The 23,474-nt window shown below is 41.5% G+C and overlaps 1 protein-coding gene across 12 annotated transcripts in view; it reads left to right on the top strand.

Moving 5' to 3' along the window:
* The first annotated feature begins 751 nt into the window (after positions 1 to 751).
* The window catches only part of LOC106609364 (myotubularin-related protein 5), a 90,598-nt gene continuing 67,875 nt past the window's right edge, over positions 752 to 23,474 (top strand). For all 12 annotated transcript variants that reach the window (XM_014208124.2, XM_014208131.2, XM_014208127.2 and 9 more), the window contains exon 1: positions 752 to 988. In XM_014208124.2, the coding sequence (XP_014063599.1) occupies positions 934 to 988 (55 nt within the window). In that variant the 5' untranslated portion in view covers positions 752 to 933. The remainder of the gene's footprint in view (positions 989 to 23,474) is intronic.

Raw genomic sequence — 23,474 nt, forward strand, 5'->3', positions numbered from 1 at the left:
TTCAGGCAATCATGAGGAGACAATGCGAGTGACGCTTGTGGTTAGGATCACACTGGCTATTCAATTGCACACAGAGGTTATGTTCTATTTAATATCTCTCTCTCATACAAGCATACTGCGTAAAACTGAAAATGTATAAATCCTATTTAATACCGATTATTTTCTGTATAGGCCAACATTACACAACTATATGGGCTACCATCGGTTTTGACCACACACACACTGCAAAAGCAGGCATTCCTGTGGGCTCTCGTCTGATCAGTTCTGGCAGACCCTCTGATTCCAGAGTAATTTCAGCAATGACATGCAGGCTGGGGAACACTTGTGACAGATATGAGGAAGATATGGTCTCTAGTTTAGATAACCAAAAGATTGACAGTGAGTGCACAGAAAGGTTATGATACAGTTTTGTCATTTTCACTGTAAAAAGTCAATTTGGGCTGTCAAAGACTTGTTTTAACGTGTTTATTTGATATGTTGATGTGCATTGGTAGACTACATAAGGTTTCCCAAGTACCATGCCCTGTAGCCACGATGTTATTGATGCATGCTAAACACACTAATTGTTCAGAATCATTCTACCGCAAATATTGCATGTTTTCAGTAAGATAATTGTCGGCATCTAGCTAGCAACGTGTTGCATTTGTAGGCAATAGTGGTTATAGTTTTTTTTGCAAGAGATCTACACCCAACTACATTCATTAATGGGACGTTGTGGGACATTCTTGCCGTGCGCCCCTCCCAGTATCCCAGTGCGCAGACTCGTCACACTTCGCTGTCAGCTCAAGGCATACTGACAGTATGGCGGCAGGATACAGCAGGAAGGATGCTTCTGTCGCCCGAGATGTGTCTTTCGCCAACAGAATGTGAATGGAATATCGACGGTAAAGGGAAAGGATACCGCAATAAAGGCCTGTCTCCGTGAACTCCGAGATGGCCAGGCTCGCCGACTACTTCGTGGTGGTCGGTTACGACCTCGATAAGAGAGGTGAGTTTTGGGCTAGCTATTTTCCTAAGTGCTAGTTAGCTAATGCTAGCGTATTAGCCGCGGTTCAGCCCTAGTAAACAGGAGGAGGCGGAGGAAAGGGAGGCGGGGACGGGCCGGGCTGGGACAAAACGGCGTCCCACAGCTGTGGGGTGTCTTATCCGGCAGGGCACTGAACTAGAAATCGCGGATGTCAAAGGCCTCTCGTCTGGTGTCATTTCAAACCACGAGGAAAGAGTTTGAGTGAATGTCTGCATTCCATTTTTTTTGCTGTCATTCATAATTTTCATAGTCATATCTAGCTAACTAATAACTGAAATTGCAACTAACTAGCTTGGTGGAGGATTCTTGTTAGCTTGCTAGCTAACGACGTGTTGGCGGCGTTGGTTAGAGTAGACTTCTAGTTAATACGGATTTATTAAATCAACTTGTTAGTTAACTAAAGCAAAACTATTTTTCTGTCACCTCTCGCCAAGCTAACATGAATGAGCTAGTAAAGCAAAAGTCACACGTTCATGTCGAGATTTTACATGATGAGGTTGAAATTAAAAGGACCAGTTGGTCATTCTGAGAAGCAAAGCAAATCTTTGCTTGATAAGCGTACTATTTGTATTGCCAATGCTTGTGAACAACTAACGTATGTTTTAGAAATGGAAGTATTGTTGGATGTTTTCTTTGTCTGTTTTTGTTTGTGGACTAACCTAGAATGGCTTTGCCCCTCCCCAAGCCACTTGAACCAGAGCGGCCGGAACGGAGCCCAGTAGATGCTCCGTTTTCTTCCTGTTGTGTTGTTTCGGACGCTGAGCGTTTGGGACCGTTATCTGACGCCCCCCCCGGTTTGTGCGGTGTCCTAGATCTGTGCGGTATAATGGCCTGTTCACCATGAAATATTAAAGCCGCCTTATCCGATGAATATATTAAGCTAGTTGGAAACTTGTAACGTATTTTATTTATAGAATGGATTCTGTTTATGACTTATTTAGATGGAGCATGCAGAAACATCGTAGCATGACAAGTCCTCAGCGTCTAAAATCAAGCAAGAACTGGCTTGTGTACTTATTTCTTGGTTGGAAAGTTGAGGTTGGACAATGAACATTTTGTTTTTCTTTGCATACATTTAATGCATGTCTGTCTTTGAAGGGGGCCAATCCCTGCAAGGTTGAGTGGCAGGATGTTATGATGTGGACGTTGCACACACTGCAGAATGTCTCTCCTTCCTGTATCTACCCTGCTGTTCTTGCTGCTGAATGCAGACTCTGCCTGTAAAGCATCTGGGAAGCAGACAGTAAAACCCCAAGTGCTGAGGTGATCAAGGAGAAACGAGGCCTCCGTACCCAATAAAAAAACAAGACTCAGGGATTATGATTTGTCTGTCGTTGAAACCCTTTTACAGCAGCCCAATGCTTAATAAATACATGCATAGTAAATAACTTGCTGCAACAATTGCATCTGACATTTTATTCTTTAAAGTATACATTTTACTTTTCAGCAACACAAGCTTATTTTAGTCTTACTCCCTGTTCCTGAACACTGACCCCATACTCATTACCTAAAGAGGATACCCACTCTTCTGCAATCAGATCGATACTCCAGTTTGATACTCTTCATTCTGTTAGGCTGATGCATGCTCCCAGGGGCAATGGCATTGTCTTCTGACGTCATTCTCGCATACCAGAGAGAGCTTGGTGCTTCCTGACATTTTGACAGAGCTGTAGTCCTGCCATGTCCTGAAAGCACAGGTGTGGAGGTGTTGCTTCATCTGTGTTTTGACTGGCACACATTTACACAGGCCTGGAATGTTTCACAACTGCTGACTAACAGGTTGGGTGTGTGAGCTCATCTGTGTTTGCAAGTTACTTCCACTGTCTGAGTTGTTGAAACATCACTGTATTTCTAAAGATGCTTCCTGGGTGATTACATCATCAACATAACATTTGGTCATGGAGAAAAGCTTTTACCTGCTTACACCCATCCTTTTAATTGTATGTGACCACGCTTAGAATTAGAGTCGACAGTGTACAATGTAAAGCATTCACCAGTTGAATTATTAGAAGAGGATATCCAGAGAAACAAGACCTCTCTGCACCCTGTGGGGCAGGTTTTGCTACTGTACTGTTTACAGTCAATGTTGTAGGGCACGCCCCTGCTCTGATGACCGCTGCCTACAGCTCCCATTCACACACCCCATTAGTCACTAAGGTGTCAGGTAGCCTGATAGTTGTGCTCAACCCAAACTCTCATTGATCAGATAGACTTCACATGGGGAGCCAAGATGGCCGGGGTGTGGTCAGCCTGACTGGGGTTTCTTGTGTAGCTCTGTTTTGACAGCCGTCCCCTTTTGTGCTGAGAACACTGCGGCGAATCGGATACTCCGTCCGCAGGGCTCCCGGCCCAAACAGGAAATAGGAGAGAGGACTCTTGGGAGATGTGTTTAGAGCGAGAATCCAGATTGTCCCTCTGTTGTGTGTCTGTGTTCTATGAAAACTGGGAGAGGAGGGGGGGGAGGGGGGGGTGTTATCATGTGGGTGGGGAGCTGTATGTAATTTTGTAGAAGCCAGGGGCCTCATTCCATTATCAGCCGCAACACGCACTGCTCTCCGTTCTGACCCCTTTTCTACCTCCCTCCCAGGCAGTTGGAGGAGTGTTACTGTTTGTGTATGCAGCAGTGGGGGACTAGACAGAATGCACAGCAGTTGTTTTTCACCCAGGAGTGACAGCTCTGGCACAGTGAGAGAGCCTGGACCAGAGCTCAGCACTGTGACTCCGCTCCCTTTACAACAGCATGCAGCCCAGCTAGAGGTACACAGATCTGTATAGAGGAGAGAAGCATGAAGAATGCCACCTACTGTAGTGTTGTCCAATTCATTATAAAACGAAATACCTATCAGCGACAAGTGAGCAGCATTCTTGTCTTTGACAGCCAGGAGATTCACCCACTGCTTCTTTAGGTCAGGTGCATAGATATGCCTACGTTTTGCTGGACGATTTGAATTAGCTTTACATTTAGAGACCGCCAGAGTGAGACTGAAACACCACAACAACTAATGCAGCGGAAAAGGACACGAGAGAGAGGAGTGCTGGGATCTTGCCAGCACTCCTCTCGTCTTGATCTGTGGGCTTCCACTTCCTCCCTGGTTCTAGAGCAGGTTCTAGAGCAGGACCTCCAGAAATAGACCTCACAATCTGTCCTTCATAGGGGATGGGGGTGCTGCTGGAAGGGGGACAGAGGTGTGTGTGTGTTGGAATGTCTCTACCATGGAACTCGTCATGCCATGGTATCTTGGTAACGTTACCATTTCTCTGTCTGTTAGGCTGTAAACAGACACTGCTTGTCTCAGTGTGAAGCTACACTGAGTACTGGCTGATCTGGTGTCTCTCAGGGCTTGTGCCGGATACTTCTCTCCCTGCAGACATTATGTAAAGTGACTCTCTGGTCCCTGCTCTGACCTGGATGTAAGCCTACTGCTCTTCTAGTGAAGGACTTTTGTTTATGTCCCTGCCCCAGCCCGGGGCTGTGTGCTTGTGTGTGCGTGTGACTGTTTCATCGCTGTCGGTCTGCTGTAATGAATGCTCCTTATTCAGGAGGCAGACGAGTGCCCCAGGGCCCTGCAGCCTGACCTCAGTGACCCACTTCTAGAAGCTAGTGATGGGGATAAAAATGGATACAGTTACATATTATTTGTAGAGGTCGACCGATTATGATTTTTCAACGCTGATGCCGATTATTGGATGTCCAAAAAAAGCCGATACCGATTTATTCGGCCGGTTTTTATTTGTATTTATTTTTAATAATGACAATTACAACAATACTGAATGAACACTTATTTTAACTTAATATAATACATCAATAAAATCAATTTGGCCTCAAATAATGAAACATGTTAAATTTGGTTTAAATAATGCAAAAACAAAGTGTTGGAGAAGAAAGTAAAAGTGCAATATGTGCCATGTAAGAAAGCTAACGTTTAAGTGCCTTGCTCAGAACATATGAAAGTTGGTGGTTCCTTTTAACATGAGTCTTCAATATTCCCAGGTAAGAAGTTTTAGGTTGTAGTTATTATAGGACTATTTCTCTATATGATTTGTATTTCATATGCCTTTGACTATTGGATGTTCTTATAGGCACTTTAGTATTGCCAGTGTAACAGTATAGCTTCCGTCCCTCTCCTCGCTCGAACCAGGAACACATCGACAACAGCCACCCTCGAAGCAGTGTTACCCATGCAGAGCAAGGGGAACAACTACTCCAAGTCTCAGAGTGAGTGACGTTTGAAACGCTATTAGCGCGCACCCGGCTAACTAGCTAGCCATTTCACATCGGTTACACCAGCCTAATCTCGGGAGTTGATAGGCTTGAAGTCATAAACAGCGCAATGCTTGAAGCATTGCGAAGAGCTCCCGGCAAAACGCACGAAAGTGCTGTTTGAATGAATGCTTACGAGCCTGCTGGTGCCTACCATCGCTCAGTCAGACTGCTCTATCAAATCATAGACTTAATTATAACATAACACACAGAATTACGAGCCATAGGTCATTAATATGGTCGAATCCGGAAACTATCATCTCGAAAACAAAACGTTTATTCTTTCAGTGAAGTACGGAACCGTTCCGTATTTTATCTAACGGGTGGCATCCCTAAGTCTAAATATTCCTGTTACATTGCACAACCTTCAATGTTATGTCATAATTACGCAAAATTCTGGCAAATTAGTTCGTAACGAGCCAGGAGGCCCAAACTGTTGCATATACCCTGACTCTGCGTGCAATGAACGCAAGAGAAGTGACACAATTTCACCTGGTTAATATTGCCTGCTAACCTGGATTAATTTTAGCTAAATATGCAGGTTTAAAAATATATACTTCTGTCTATTGATTTTAAGAAAGGCATCGATGGTTAGGTACAGTCGTGCAACGATTGTGCTTTTTTCGCAAATGCGCTTTTGTTAAATCATCCCCCGTTTGGCGAAGTCGGCTGTCTTTGTTAGGAAGAAATAGTCTTCACAGTTCGCAACGAGCCAGGCGGCCCAAACTGCTGCATATACATTTACTCTGTTGCAAGAGAAGTGACACAATTTCCCTAGTTAAAAGAAATGAATATTAGCAGGCAATATTAACTAAATATGCAGGTTTAAAAATATACTTGTGTATTGATTTTAAGAATGGCATTGATGTTTATGGTTAGGTACACGTTGGAGCAACGACTGTCCTTTTTCACCAATGCTCACCGCATCGATTATATGCAACGCAGGACACGCTAGATAAACTAGTAATATCGTCAACCATGTGTAGTTAACTAGTGATTATGATTGATTGTTTTTTATAAGATAAGTTTAACGCTAGCTAGCAACTTACCTTGGCTTCTTACTGCATTCGTGTAACAGGCAGGCTTCTTGTGGAGTGCAATGTAAGGCAGGTGGTTAGAGCGTTGGACTAGTTAACTGTAAGGTTGCAAGATTGAATCCCCGAGCTGACAAGGTAAAAATCTGTCGTTCTGCCCCTGAACAAGGCAGTTTACCCACCGTTCGTTCCTAGGCCGTCATTGAAATTAAGAATGTGTTCTTAACTGACTTGCCTAGTTTAATAAAGGTGTAAAAAAAAAAATAAAATAAATACGGCCAAATCGGTGTCCAAAAATACCCATGTCCGATTGTTAGGAAAACTTGAAATCGGGCCTAATTAATCGGCCATTCAGATTAATCGGTCGACCTCTACTTAGTTGACCATACATCTTATTTCGTTGCACATTTCACTATTTTTTTGCGCTAGTAGGCTTTACCTGCACCAATACTCCAGTATTTTTCCTTCATAGCTTGTACTCAATCTTCTTTTTAAATAGGGAGTCAATTGTTTAGAATTGCATTACATATTGTATTGGCACCAAAATATTGTGATACTATTCTATCGTGAGGTCCCTGGCAATTACCAGCCCTGCTTTGCTTTAATGGTCTTCCAAGGAATTTGGAGAATTTATCCCCCTCACCCTTCCTCTCCTCCTGCCGTTACCCCTCAGGGCAGGACTGGGGCAATCCTGTTCCCAGTCAGCCTGGGATTAGAGGAGTAATCGTTCCAATCCCCCCCCCCCCAGGGTATATGAGCGGTGGGACTAGATTTTCTGTTAGGCCAGTACAGTTTATCTATGATCAAGACCCCCTCCCCTTCTTCATCGTCGCCATCAAAGAAAGGAATTGTAATCTGGTGTCCCACTGTGTTTGGCCTAATCCCACACACAGCATCTGATTGGTTGAAAGGGACAGAGGAAGCAATGCTGATTTGTCCTGGGCTGGAAAAGGTTGCTCCTGATTGGATGGTTATTCATCTCTGGTGAATGGATGATTACATTTTTTTTTTTTTAACTTTTTTTTTTTAACAGTTGTCAACCCCACCCCCTTCCCTCTCCCAGGGAAAGCTGTTTGATTTCTGGGTTCCAGATTATTACTGTGTGTTGTTCACCCCCCCCACCCCTGCTGTTTTTTGTATGCACCCATCCTTGTAGGTCACTCCAGATATGATTGTCTGTTAATATACAAATGTACTGTGTTCCTCAGTGTGGTCCACTGGCTCTTTTCTCTGTGTCTCTGTACCTGTCTACTAGGCAGCATTTTCCAGTAGCGCCGGCCGGCGGCTAATCAGCCGGTTACAGACTCATTTTCAGCCGGCTGTTTGTGTGTTTGTCCGTACGTTAGTCACATGTGATATCTGACAGCGCTGACACGATTTTGACGAAACTTGGTGAATGATGCGTCTTGCCATAGAGATATGGCATTTACAAAAGTACACTAATTTGCCAGATTGTGGCGCTATAACGATATTGAAAATGCAAACTTTGAAAGGTCACGCCCATCACCCTGTTGGACCTAAAGTCATGAAATTTGGTACAGATGTCCCTCTCCTCACAAGGAACAAATTTATCTCAATGTCCCATAAGGTCCGCCATTATGGTTAAGAATTTCTTGAAAAACACTTAAAACACTACTCTTCTGGCACCTAATGACCGATCTGCACCAAACTTGATATGTGGCATCTTTGGACAAAGGTCTCTCGACGCAATATTTTCCAGACTAGTACCTAATGAATGATGCATCATGCCATAGAGATTTGTCATTTACCAAATTACAAGGATTGTCCCGAATTGGGCCGCTGCATCATTCGTGGGGGACGACCTGTTTACGGTTGCCTTTGTATTAAGTAGGCTACTTTTCATTTAAGTTTCAATTCTCTAGTCCGTCAAGCCATCGCCCGCTAGAATGAAAGATCTGCATCTTCCAGTGATCTATTGATAGGATAGGTGCCTGTCAGTCACAAAGCAAGCGATGACAGGGAAATACAGTCTGTTTTCTGTCCTGCCTCCTGGTACAATTTGTGTGTGCTGTGTTTGGTTGCAGTCAAATTTCTTTACACAGAGGAGGGAGAGAGCATGATGCTCGGGAATTTGCACGTCCCCATGTAATGTATGCGGTAACGATGAGTCAAAACCCACGTAGCCAAATGATTGTTTTTTGGCACATTGTTTTTTTTTTTTCTTTCACAGGTTTCACAAAATTTTATTTGTCACATGTGCCGAATAAAATGGGTATAGGCTTCACTGGCAAATGCTTATTTAAGAGCACTTTCCCAACAATGCAGAGTTAAAAAGTAAGAACAATAAGCTAAATAAAAAAAGGAAATTGTAACACAATGAAATGACTATAACGAGGCTATATACAAGGAGCACTGGTACAAAGTCAACGTGTTGAGGTAATATGTGCATGTGTGTAAGGGTGAAAGTGACTAGGCAATCAGGATAGATAATAAACTAGAAGCAGCAGTGTGTGTGTGTGTGTGTGTGTGTGTGTGTGTGTGTGTGTGTGTGTGTGTGTGTGTGTAGTCCAGTGAGTGTGCTTAGAGCCAGTGCAAGAGAGTCAGTGCAGAAAAAAGGGGGGTCAATGCAAATAGTCTGGGAAGCCATTTGACTAACTGTTCAGCAGTCTTATGGCTTGGGGGTAGAAGCTGTTCAGGAGCCTTTTGGTCCTAGACAGTCTATGACTTGGGTGTCTGGAGACTTTGGCCTTTCTAGAGGTCCTGGATGGGTTGGTATGCGAATTGGAGATGATGGTGTTGTGAGCCATGACCATCCTTTCTAAGCATTTCATGGCTGCAGGTGTGAGTGCTACGGGCAGTAGTCATTTAGGCTCCTGAGTGGCGCAGCCGTCTAAGGCACTGCATCTCAGTGCTAGAGGCATCACTACAGACCCTGGTTCGATTCCAGGCTGTATCACAACCGGCCGTGATTGGGTGTCCCATTGTGCACCACCCTATTGGCCCAGCGTCATTAGGGTTTGGCTGGGGTAGGCCGTCATTGTAAGTAAGAATTTGTTGTTAACTGACTTGCCTAGTCAAAAAACAAAAATATATAATTTAGACAGTTTACTTTGGCGTTCTTGGGCCATGATGGTTTGCTTGAAACATGTTGTTATTACAGACTGGATCAGGTACATACAAGTGTCTTATATCGGTTAAAAGCTTATTCTTGTTAATCTAACTGCATTGTCCGATTTACAATAGGCTTTACAGCGAAAGCATGCCATGCAATTGTTTGAGGATGGCGGCTCACATCAAAATATTTTTCAACCAGCACAGGCTTCGTAAAATCACAAATAGCGATTTAAATATTCACTTACTTTTTGAAAATCTTCCTCTGATTTGCAATCCCAAGGGTCTCAGCTACAACATGCATGGTTGTTTTGTTAGATAAAATTATTCTTTATATCCCAAACAGTGTGTTTAGTTGGCGCCATCGATTTGAGTAATCCACTTGTTCAACTTGCAGAGAAAGGAATCCAAAAAGCTACCGCTAAACTTTGTTAAAACAGGTCAAACTACATTTCTATTTAATCCTCAGGTACCCTAAAATGTAATTAAACTATTATATTTCATATGGAAAGAAGTATGTTCAATAGAAAAGCTAAATTAGCAAGTGCGCATCCTCTTCGTCGCACGCGCACAGACTGATTTCCAACTCTGACTCCCTGTACCAAAACTCAAAATTCTTCCTCGTTTGGGAAGAAACAAGCCTGAAACCTTGAACAAAGACTGACATCTAGTGGAAGCCATAGGAATTGCAATCAGGGAGCTGGAATTGCATAGGACCCATAGCTTTTCATTGAAAGAGCTAATTCTTGTAGGTTTTTCTTTGGATTTTCTCCTACCATATCAATTGTGTTATAGTCTCATAAAATATTTTTACATTTCTACAAACTTCAAAGTGTTTTCTATCCAATGGTACCAATTATATGCATATCCTGGCTTCTGGGCCTGAGTAACAGGCAGTTTACTTTGGGCACGTCAGTCAGACAGGAAGTGGAGGAAAAATAGACCCTAGCCTGAAGAAGTTTTAAAGACCGCACCAATAAATATTTAAACTTTATTAAACTTCAAAGAGTTTGAAAAACCATCCCGTCATACGGTATACCACCCTAGCCTAGTTGATGATCCCTGCTCTAGAAGTCACTAACCACTACAGGCCTAAAAACTGTAGGCTATTGCTGTTAGCATAGCACTGTGCTAACATGCTGAAGAATGTCACTGATTAAAGTTGGAGATATTTGGATCCTTTCCCCCCTAGTCTGTCTGCATACAGCTGTGATGTAAATGTGATATGTGGGCAACTCTAGTTTAGTAGCTTGTCACCTAACAGACTGTGCTGCTGCTGGCTGGCCAAGAGTGTGTTTTACGTGAGTAGTTCAATGTGTGTGTGTGCCATGCTCCACAAGGAATGTGACGCTTATGAACTGTTGCAAGATCAGTTCTCCCCAAACCTGACCCCGTCCAAGATACGTGAAAGCCAAAACACTCTTTCTAGACTAAGGCACTAAGGGCTTTGAGAAAGGGCAGGTAGATACTGTAGGCTGCTGTATTTGCATACCGGTAATGTAGAAAAGACAGGAGATCAAATGGAGAAGTCTGATGCAGAACAGGCCCTTAGTTTGGTATTAGACAAAAAGTCTGACCTCTGACTTCACAGTGCTTAGATTCATTGGAAAGTTCACACGTGTGGGTGGTCATGGCCAGAAAGTAGTAGAGTAGGATGAGAAGGAAACAGACCTCAGAGACAAGCGCAGACGACTGCGAAGGAAGTGAATAAAAAATAAATAATTATGTTTATCAGTCGACCATATTTGGAGGTGAACAGTGACCTTGACTGTTTTGCTGCAAAACAAAAAGGGAAAAGTTAAAGCGAAGACTTGTTGGTCACATCTCTCTTGTCTGAATGGTACCATATTCTCTATGTAGTGCACTACTTTTGACCAGGATGTGCATTTCGGGTTTCCTACATAGGGTGCCATTTGAGACACATCCTCCCTCTCTCTCTCTCTCTTAGAGTTGAGTATTTCATCTCCTTGAAAGGCTGTGTTTTTGTTTTGGGGAGGGGGCCCGACAGAGGGGGCTATAAGTTTAGCAGGAATGATGTGTTTGTTGAAGATTTTTTTATTTATTTTTTTTGCACCAAAAAAATGACCATGGTCACCATGGCAATGTCTGTTTCCCCTTTTGGTCTGTCTGTGTTGGTTGCTACTAGAGACAGCTTTAAAATGGATTGGGTTAAACATTTTTTGCCTAGTGATAATTTTTTTCCCTGCTGTCTACTATTTCCAAATTCTGAAAATGAAACGTTAGAGATAATTGGATTCTATTTATTTGTTGCCATACTCTCCAGTGACCAGTCACATTGCATCCCACCCAGTGTCTCTGAGCCAAGTACAGTTCTGGGCCTGCACTGCTGCGTTTAATCAGAGAGAGTGACTCACACTCATTCATATTACACATCAACACTGTGTGTGTGTGCACAGCATAGGGAGAGGACAGTTTGAGTGGGTGTGGTGATAGGCTTGAAAATGATATCATGGTGTTTATGTGTGTTGAGTATACTGTGTGCGAGGGAGAAAGAGTGCATTGTGCATCGGGCCTGTAATGGATCCACTTCTCTGGCCATGTGTGGTTTGGCCTCAGGAGCCTGAAAAATGCAGAGTTGCACAGTGCAGTATCCATGTCACGCTAACCTTGTTAGTGTCCTGCTGTCTTTTTTTTTTATCAGGTAGAAACATATTTGATCATGTTGAAACTATGAAGATTAGATAAAAACGAATGACCTATGTGCTAAGGATAAGTGATGTAATGTGAAGGCAGGGACCAGAGCAGCTAGAGTCTGTCACCATGCAGACACACACACAGTGTGGTAATTTAACCTGTCAGTTGCAGTAACCGTGGTAACCAGCTGTCACATCATGGTGGTTTGGAGATGAAAGCGAGAAGCTGTGGTTGTTGTGTTCTTGGCATCAGAACAGACAACACACACAGAGAGCTGTTATCAGCCTGCCATCAAATCTAATTTGATTGGTCACTCACATTTAGATGTTATCGTGGGTGTAGAGAAATGCTTATGTTCCTAGCTCCAATAGTGCAGTAATACCCTTGACTGTCCATTCAAGACCATGATCATTTTCAGTCTACAGCCAGTCACTATTCCAACTGTCTATCCTCCATGATCACTCGGTGTTTCAGTCACTGGCTCTATGGTCATCTAAGACAGGGTTTCTCAAACTCAGTCCTAGGGCCCCCCCACCCCGTTGCACATTTTGGCTTTTGCCCTAGCACTACACAGCTGATTGAAATAACCAACTCATCATCAACCTTTGATTAATTGAATCAGCTGTGTGGTGCTAGGGCTAAAACAAAGGGTCCTGGGGGGGGCCCCCAGGACCGAGTTTGGGAAACCCTGATCTAAGGCCGCCATCTCAGTACCTTGTCAGCATAGGACCTCTCCCCAACTTCAACCTGCTTCACCGGTTTCTTACCGCTCACCTTTCTCTACCTTTCTACCCCACTCCCTTCCTCTCTTTCTCCACCTCCAGTAGTTTTTACCCAACAGCAGGTCCCGCTGATAGTAGTGTGTCTGACATTCCCTCACGCTGCCTGGCTCAGTTCACATTCCAGTCACGCTCCAGTCTGAATGCTCTGCAAGGAAACCCTGCTCTTACATCAGACTCTGTTACTTCGTCACCCAGGAGACAACTAAAGTCTAGTCTACCTGACTGTCCATGTTGGCCCAGACTCACTCTGCTGAGGTTTCACTGTTGATAAGCTCACATAGTTGTGCCTGAGCCAAGACAATCAGGGTCTCTCACCGTATCTAATTTAGGCCCAAGAGCCCAGTTTTGAGAGTTCCCGCCTGTAACAGACCTGATTCAATGAATCAACTGGGCTTTTGATGACTAGTGGAGTCAGTTGTGTTAGTGCAATGCTGGAACAAAAGCCTGCACAGTCCCTGTGGGTACCTTGGAGTTAGGACCAGGAATGAGAACTCAGGTTACTATGGTCTCTATACAGGTGATCTCCATGTCAGCTTTCTTTCTAAGGGTGAGGTCTAAAGAACTTAGAACTATGGTCAGGGCTGCTGCCAACACGTCAGGTGTCGAGTGGCTACTTCTACCTTGTGATGCTAGGGGAAGCACTACAGTACTGTCTAGTGGCTACTTCTACCTTGTGATGCTAGGGGAAGCACTACAGTACTGTCTAGTGGCTACTTCTACCTTGTGATGCTAGGGGAAGCACTACAATACTGTCTGAAACACTTCCTCTTCTCTGGAAGAGCAGAACCACCCGGTCAACACCTAACATCCGCTAACTTTCTCACCTTGTGATCACGGACCAAGATAAACATCGCCTGCTCATAGTTTCACTTCACCTCCACCTTGTCACACATGGTGTGTCACTGGGCCTCTCGCAGGGGAGACCTACTGCTCAATGGCCTGCAAACCTCACTCATGCAAATATCTGTGTTAAAAGTTCACCAGGCATAGGCCTAACTTTAATTTTGACATGCTGCTGCCAACTGCCTCTCCAGAAATGTAGCTATGATTCATATTTCAAATCATAATATTTTTGTTTGTTTGCAGTTAACACCCTCTACTGTAAATGTTGATAGTGCCTCCAGGGCCTAAGGCCTAGGGCCTGTCCTTTTCCCATCAACCATACTCTAAATGGCTCAACTTTCACCTAAAGATAGAATTAACTAAGGATTATGCAAGGGATCCTGCTTGTGCCACTGCTCACCAAAAATGTAGGTTTTGAGAATGTGCCTAACAGTTGCAAAATCATAGTTAAATGCCAAAACCAATAGCATCAGCCACTTTAAAGGGATAATCTGCAGTTGCTACATCATTTTTTGATTAATAAATGAATGAAATATTATGTACCCATTGATTCTTGAAGAATGTAACTTATAAAAGCCTCATAAGCTTACAGTGAGGGAAAAAGTATTTGATCCCCTGCTGATTTTGTACGTTTGCCCACTGACAAAGAAATGATCAGTCTATAATTTTAATGGTAGATTTATTTGAACAGTGAGAGACAGAATAACAACAGAAAAATCCAGAAAAACTCATGTCAAAAATGTTATAAATTGATTTGCATTTTAACCTCTCTGGGGTATGTGGGACGCTAGCGTCCCACCTGCGGGACACACTATTCAACAGCTAGTGAAATAGTAGGGCGGCAAATTCAAAACAACAAAAATCTCATAATTCAAATTTCTGAAACATACAACTATTATATCCCATTTTAAAGATACACTTCTCGTTAATCCAACCACATTGTCCGATTTCAAAAAGGCTTTACAGCGAAAGAATAACATTAGATTATGTTAGGACAGCGCCTAGACAAGAAAAACCACACAGCCATTTTCCAAGCAAGGAGAGGCGTCACAAAAACCAGAAATACAGCTAAAATTAGTCACTAACCTTTGATCTTCATCAGATGGCACTCATAGGACTTCATGTTACACAATACATGTATGTTTTGCTCGATAAAGTTCATATTTATATCCAAAAACCCCATTTTACATTGGCGTGTAATGTTCAGAAATGTTTTGCCTCCCAAAACTTCCGGTGAACGAGCACATCAATTTACAGAAATACTCATCATAAATGTTGATAAAATATTCAACAGTTATTCAAAGAATTATAGATACACTTCTCCTTAATGCAACCGCTGTGTCAGATTTCAAAAAAGCTTTAGGGCTAAAGCAAATTTTGCAATAATCTGAGTACAGCGCTCAGATCAAACAAGCCATACAGATACCCGCCATTTTGGAGTCAACAGAAATGACAAAAATGACCTTATAAATATTCACTTACCTTTGATGTCTTCATCTTCATCGGAATGCACTCCCAGGAATCCAAGTTCCAGAATAAATGTTTGTTTTTTGTTCGATAAAGTCCATAATTTATGTCCAAATACCTCCTTTTTGTTAACGCGTTTAGTCCACTACTCCAAATGCAGGAAGCGTGCGCAAAATGTCACAACGAAAAGTCAAAAAAAGTTATATTTACGTTTGTAGAAAGATGTTAAACGATGTATAGCATCAATCTTTAGGATGTTTTTATCATAAATCTTCAGTAATATTCCAACCAGACAATTCCAATGTCTTCAAAAAAGAAAAGGAACACAGCTAACTCTCACGTGAGCACTTGCCACTGAACTCATGTCATTCTCTCCGTCATCTGACTCCAGGACCTCTTATTCTCTCCCCATTCACAGTAGAACCATGAAACAACGTTCTAAAGACTGTTGACATCTAGTGGAAGCCTTAGGAAGTGCAAAATGAACCCTAAGTCACTGTAGAGGCAATGATTTGAAACACGACAAACCTCATATTTCCACACTTCCTGGTTGGATTTTTCTCAGGTTTTTGCCTGCCATATGAGTTCTGTTATACTCACAGACATCATTCAAACAGTTTTAGAAACTTCAGTGTTTTCTATCCAAATCTACTAATAATATGCATATCCTACCTTCTGAGCCTGAGTAGCAGGCAGTTTACTACGGGCACACCTTTCATCCGGACGTCAAAATACTGCCCCCTACCCTAGAGAAGTTAATGAGGGAAATAAGTATTTGACCCCTCTGCAAAACATGACTTAGTACTTGGTGGCAAAACCCTTGTTGGCAATCACAGAGGTCAGACGTTTCTTGTAGTTGGCCACCAGGTTTGCACACATCTCAGGAGGGATTTTGTCACACTCCTCTTTGCAGATCTTCTCCAAGTCATTAAGGTTTCGAGGCTGACGTTTGGCAACTTGAACCTTCAGCTCCCTCCACAGATTTACTTTGGGATTAAGGTCTGGAGACTGGCTAGGCCACTCGAGGACCTTAATGTGCTTCTTCTCGAGCCACTCCTCTGTTGCCTTGGCCGTGTGTTTTGGGTCATTGTCATGCTGGAATACCCATCCATGACCCATTTTCAATGCCCTGGCTGAGGGAAGGAGGTTCTCACCCAAGATTTGACGGTACATGGCCCCGTCCATCGTCCCTTTGATGCGGTGAAGTTGTCCTGTCCCCTTAGCAGAAAAACACCCCCAAAGCATAATGTTTCCACCTCCATGTTTGACGGTGGGGAAGGTGTTCTTGGGGGGCATAGGCAGCATTCCTCCTCCTCCAAACACGGCGAGTTGAGTTGATGCCAAAGAGCTCCATTTTGGTCTCATCTGACCACAACACTTTCACCCAGTTGTCCTCTGAATCATTCAGATGTTCATTGGCAAACTTCAGACGGGCATGTATATGTGCTTTCTTGAGCAGGGGGACCTTGCGGGCCTCGGTATAGTGTGTTACCAATTGTTTTCTTGGTGACTATGGTCCCAGCTGCCTTGAGATCATTAAGATCCTCCCGTGTAGTTCTGGGCTGATTCCTCACCGTTCTCATGATCATTGCAACTCCACGAGGTGAGATCTTGCATGGAGCCCCAGGCCGAGGGAGATTGACAGTTATTTTGTGTTTCTTCCATTTGTGAATAATCGCACCAACTGTTGTCACACAGCAAAAAAATCAGTGTTGAATTAACTCCCACAGAGTTGATTTCAACACTTTTTGAGGGTTTATATAGGTCCACACTCTCCAGAGTTAAATTAACACTTTCAAAATAGTTAAACATATAACACTCTGCCAGAGTTACTTTTTTAACTCGCAAAACAGAGTTAAAGTAACACTAAGGGATTAGACAACTAACACTGCTCCGAGTTAAATTTTTAAAACTATTTGTGTAGTGTTAATTTCACTCCCTAAAGTGTCAATTATCTACACTGAAAAGATGTTAAAATGAATTGTTAATTTATTCAATATTATTTATTAATTAATTTAATATATACTTATATTAATAAGAATTAATTACAATAAACAATCATTGTCAAAAACATTTATTTGTGCCTTTTCTCTGTTGCAGTCAGTTGAATTAAAACATTGTGAGTGAAGGTATAATGTACATACTTTCATCTGAAACATTGTATGAGCTTTGAATATCAAACGGTTTATGAAATTTAAGCTCAGACATTTTTAGTAGACATCTTTCCATACTTCTTAATACTCTGAATGCATGATGATGGTCATCAAAATTCTCTGTAAATAGCTTGTTTGTCAAAAAAAATGTTGATCTTCAACCAAAAGTACATCACTTATTTGACAAAAGACTGGCATGTCTTCTTCCATTGCACTGCAAATAACTAGTTCAGCTTTATACTCTACACCATCAACTTCAAACCAACTAGTTGAGAACATCTTTTGACAAGATCGTTTCAAGCATTTCATTGTTGACGATATTCTCATCTCTGAAGAGAAGATTTAATTGGCCCATACTCATTTTGTTTGAGGGTTAAGGTTTCCCAGTGATAAGCAATGGCCATCTGATGCTTTTTAGCAAGTGATTTGGTTATGTTTTTGAAATGTTTAAAACAATCTTTAAACAGCTTGTGTTTGGCCTCAATATATACGTGGTGTATGAGGTTTAAGGGGCCAATTTTCCTTATAGAAGATGGGTAATGGATCATAAAATGATGCTTAGGTATCAAGTTTCTATGTGGATACAAGTGCTTAAATAGTTTGTGGTGGTCAACAATCAAATACTTTAAATATATTGTCATACCTAGAGTGAGAGAAGGTGAAAAAACTGTTGATTATTTGAAGTAACAACAGTAACATTCCAGTTTTTGTTTCCTGCAGGAATAATGTCACCAAACAACAGTGGTATGTTTTTCACAAGACATAATGTCTGAATAGAATTCAAACCAATGCCATTGCCAACACTCTCCAGGACGATTTTTTTCGGTCCAAAAAACCATAATCAAAACCATAAATCCTGGAAAGCAAGTCCTGTTCTGACAAAGTGTTATGTGAGATAACCAAAAAGCAATTTGATCTCATACTGAACCACACCCTCAAGAAGATCATGCATGATATCAAATGAATGGAAATACTTCAATGAATTAAGTGTAGATCTTTTTTTCAAACCATAAAGTGACTTCAATTGTGGGTTTTCCTGGAGAGACTGGCAATGCATTTCAAACATATCTTTTCCACGAAGGATCACCTTAGGATCATCCTCACTGTATACCGTTTGGCAATCATTCTTCTAAATCAAACAAAGGCGACAGAAATGATGGCTACTGAATGACTCATTAAAACCAAGAATTGTGTGCATCCCTAGATTATCTTCAGTGATCTGACAGATTGTACCATATACCTGCTCATCTGAAAATGGAAGGCTTAGCCCTTGGCTTTCTAGTTTTTTCAAATCATTTATCAACGGTTCTAGTATAACATCAAAACCATACTTGTGCAGATCTTGTGTGTGAAAGTGTTACCAAATGAATGTTCATCAAAACTGAATAAAATTTTGGGGGAAAGTTTCTTACAACAAAATAAAGAGAGCCAATTTTGTGCATTCCACGTTTGGAGCCAAGGGGATTGGCTGTTTCAAAATCATCATAGTATAGTTGGATTTGTAATGCATGTCTATTAGCTGTAAACAAAGGGTGGGTTTTAAAATAACTACCATCAAAAAAGTCAGTATAAGTGTCAGGCTCTGATCTACACTCTTTCTTTAGCAAAACACAAATGTCTGGATTTCTGCACATGAACTTCAATGTTTCTAAAATTGGCACATATATAAAAGTATCCTTCACAGGTACTTGATCATAAGTACCGGATTTCTGATTTCGCCTGTTGTCATATCTCACTCCCAGTGTTATTTCTACTGGCTCGACAACTCCCCATTTTTGGTGGTAGTATTTGTTTTGTTTCCATTCTGTATTTAGATTTGTGAACGGGTTTTCATAATCTTCAAAAGATTCATTTATCACATATGTTGGGGTCAGTTATAGGTAAAGCAGAAAGAGCTGTATGCTTTGCTAGTGAGCGAATCTCACTTGTTAGTTCTTCCAAATCTCCTACAATTGAGGATACCAAACTGTTGGAAATCCCACTCCCCTGTAATTTGGCCACGATGGATGCACACATTTCTTTAGTTGGATCTTTAGTAAGTCCTGAATCATTGCTCTCAGAATAAACACTGGAAGAGCTACATTGATTTTGTGGATTAAATGTGTCCTTCAAAGCATGTGCCTGAGATGAAGTTGCAACTGGCTCACTAGATGAACATGCAACAGTTGAAGTTTGAGCAATTTGCTGAACATTACTATGAACACTATTAAGGTGCTTCCGAAAACCTGTATGTTAGGAACTGATGCCTACAGCCTTGCTGAGAACAAAACAATTTGAACTTGGGTCCAGGATAGTAACTAGAGGTCGACTGATTATGATTTTTCAACGCCGATACCGATTATTGGAGGATCTATATGCAGGAAATTCTATTTTAATAATGGGCATGGTAAGAATTGACTACCAAAGTGCGAGTCATAATTCCCATGACACCTTCTAGCAAAATCTGAAAAGCGGTTCCTTCATTTATTCCATAAGATATTTTTAGATTAACTTAAAGTAAGGTCTGTGTTTGGTTTAGGCTTACACCACCTTGCCAATTTTATAACTGTGTAGATATCCATAGGATATAACTCTGATCAATATAAGCGAAGATAAGAAATTTTGTTGAGTGGATTTATGAAAATATGTTGACAAATGTTACCTAGTGAGATTTACACGGGTATCAAAACGCCGAGGCGGTTTAAGCACAAAACACAGACCTTATTTGAAGTAGATCAAGACATTCTCTATGGAAGACATGAACGGTAAAATAACGAAGGAACCCCTTTCAAGTTCAGCCGTAAGTTATTACAGGAATTATGACGCGTCGACTATTTCTCTCTAAACCATATACCTTTGACTATTACGAGCCTGCTGCTGCCTACCACCGCTTAGTCAGACTGCTCTATCAAATCATAGACTTAACTATAAAATAATATGGTCAAATCCGGAAACTATCTCGAAAACATTCTTTCAGTGACATATGGAACCGTTCCGTATTTTATCTAATGGGTGGCATCCATAAGTCTAAATATTCCTGTTACATCGCACAACCTACAATGTTATTTCATAGTTCCGTAAAATTCTGGCAAATTAGTTCGCAACAAGCCAGATTCTGCGTGCAACGAACGCAAGAGAAGTGACACAATTTCACCTGGTTAATATTGCCTGCTAACCTGGATTTCTTTTAGCTAAATATGCAGGTTTAAAAATATATACTTCTGTGTATTGATTTTAAGAAAGGCATTGATGTTTATGGTTAGGTACAGTCGTGCAACGATTGTGCTTTTTTTCCGCAAATGCGCTTTTGTTAAATCATCCCCCGTTTGGCGAAGTCTGCTGTCTTTGTTAGGAAGAAATAGTCTTCACAGTTCACAACAAGCCAGGCGGCCCAAACTGCTGCATATACCCTGACTCTGTTTGCAAGAGAAGTGACACATTTTCCCTAGTTAAAAGAAATTCATGTTAGCAGGCAATATTAACTAAATATGCAGGTTTAAAAATATATACTTGTGTATTGATTTTAAGAAAGATATTGATGTTTATGGTTAGGTACACGTCGGAGCAAAGACAGTCCTTTTTTGCGAATGCGCACCACATCGATTATATGCAAAGCAGGACAGGCTAGATAAACTAGTAATAGCATCAACCATGTGTAGTTAACTAGTGTTTATGATTGATTGTTTTTTATAAGATAAGTTTAATGCTAGCTAGCAACTTATCTTGGCAACGTAAAGCAGGTGGTTAGAGCGTTGGGCTAGTTAACGTAAGGTTGCATCCCCAAGCTGACAAGGTAAAAATCTGTCATTCTGCCCCTGAACAAGGCACTTAACCCACCGTTCTTAGGCCGTCATTGAAAATAAGAATGTGTTCTTTAACTGACTTGCCTAGTTAAATAAAGGTTTGAATTTTTTTTTTTACAAAAAATTGGCAAATCGTTGCCCAAAAATACCGATTACCGATTTGTTATGAAAACTTGAAATCGGCCCTAATTAATCGGTCGACCTCTAATAGTAACCATGTTCAACTCTTAAATGTGAAATCAACTGTTGACTGCTGGGATAATATTTCTGACACATGAAACAGGTCAACATTGTTATAGCTTCTTACTCAGTGAGAGTGCTACAGGCTGGTTAAGCAGTCTCACTCTCAAGTCTTTAACTCTGGGTGACTCCTTCATTTTCCCCACATCAATGTTATACACTGTTGTCTGCAGGAATGTGTAAAAATTCACAAGTGCCACATCGTAAGACAAATTAAACACAAAATGTGCTTTGAAAAGTTCATCACATGCCCCGAGGGAGCGGTTTGCCTTGCATGGGATGAGACGCTTATCCATTGATGTAGAAGCTCTCAATCTTGCTCTTCTGACGCCCAACAGCGAGGAGGTACGGCTGCCGACCCTGCTGGTTGTGGAGATGCTCCTCCAAACTGCAGCATGACTAGGGTTGAGATCAGAAAACTGAAAATTAGACAAGAATAATGTGCAGCCACAGAGAGAACTACATTATAGAAGTGATTATTCAAACATCTTTTCATTGACTAGTGCAAGATGGGAATGAAGACTTAATTACAATTCCATCCACTTTTTAACAACCCTCATTTATATATGTGGCTAAGAAGGTGACGTGACAAATTATTATAATCACCTTAATAATATAATTACCTTATGAAAGACAACAAGTCTCTCAACTGCATCACATGCACTAATTTTTGGAGACTTCAGTCCCCCTGGAGGCGGTGGAAGGAGATGTAAACAGCAACAACAGGGAAGCCATTTCTTGGTCGTAGGCTGAGGACAAAGAGTCACAAGAATTAACTGAACTCTTCAAATGTAATACTTTTAAAGTTTGAATGAGAACAGGGGGGCATTATGAGAACGTTTTAAACCGTCATCCATCTATTAGTCACATTTATCCCAAAAATCAGATCAACGTTCAGAGATGCACAGAATAAACAAATGAAATATTATTGCAGTTATATTTTAACTGCAATTATAGCAAATTTATTAAAATAAAATAAAAAAAAAACAACTCACTTGTTGCCTCATCAAGATCACTTCCTGGGGGACTTTCTGCTGACTGCACCAAGCGACGCAACTCTGGTGTTGAGGTGAGCCGCTTAGCCTCTTATGACATTTGGCTTGAAGAACAAATCCCATTTCTGAAGAAGCCTGGAGGATGTGTCGCCATCAAATAGGAGAGTGAAGTCTTGGTCCACCTTTTAAGAAAGAAGATATTAAACTACTACTACTACAGGAAATGCTTTCAAATTTCAAGCCATTCTAAACATCTCATCCCAAACTTACCAATCCTTTTGTATCCAGGAATCTTGGGAAGCTGGAGAGGATATCAACACTTCTGCCTGGGTCATTAACGAGCTTCTGACGGTGCTGAAAGGTCTCATCTTCTGGAAAATCAGGGAATTATCTGTGTTATGGTTGAGCAAAGACATGGCCTCTTGGCAAGCATCACCATCAAGCTGCCTTTCAACATTAACAGTCCTTTGGAAATTTGGGCCCCCTGGAGAAAAGTCAATTGGGCTATTTGGTGGCAGTGCAGATCCTCGACGAATCTTCCTCTGGACTGTTTTCAGACGCCAAGAAATGTATCCTGTGCTGCTTGCAGCATCATAGAAGTGTTCCTGAAATGAGAAAAAGAAAAGAAATGCGTTGTCATACCAGGCTCATGAGAAATCTCACGGAATTCAAATATCAATGTCGTCCACACAGTTTTGTGTCACAACATGACATGAAAGAGTTAACAATAATAATGCCTATTACATAGCCCTTCTTGGAGTATGGATCCTTGAGGGAAGGGAACAACATCACTATCCCACGTTCATAATCTTCTCTGATTGCTTTAGTGGGGCGGTGCCTGAGAGATATTAAATTAGTACATTTTATGCAATGGCCATGCAGTTATTTGGCACAAATAAAAACAATGTGAAACAAACATACCCATGATTGTCAATCATGTGAGCCACCAGGATGTTAACCATTTTTCTTCTTGCAGCATCTGTTAGGGTTTCTGTTGTTTGGTACTCCTGTAGTACTTCGTCACCCCCAGACTTGCCTCTTAGCACAGCTTCAATCAACTAAAAAAACAAGAACATTAGAATACAAAGCATGGTGATAAATAGCTTTTCTAGAGACTCAGAGTGAAAAAATGTGAAAGCATTAAGAAACCTGTTCTATCCTCA

This window comes from Salmo salar, chromosome ssa07 (genome assembly GCF_905237065.1).
Source record: "Salmo salar chromosome ssa07, Ssal_v3.1, whole genome shotgun sequence".
NCBI lineage: Eukaryota > Metazoa > Chordata > Actinopteri > Salmoniformes > Salmonidae > Salmo > Salmo salar.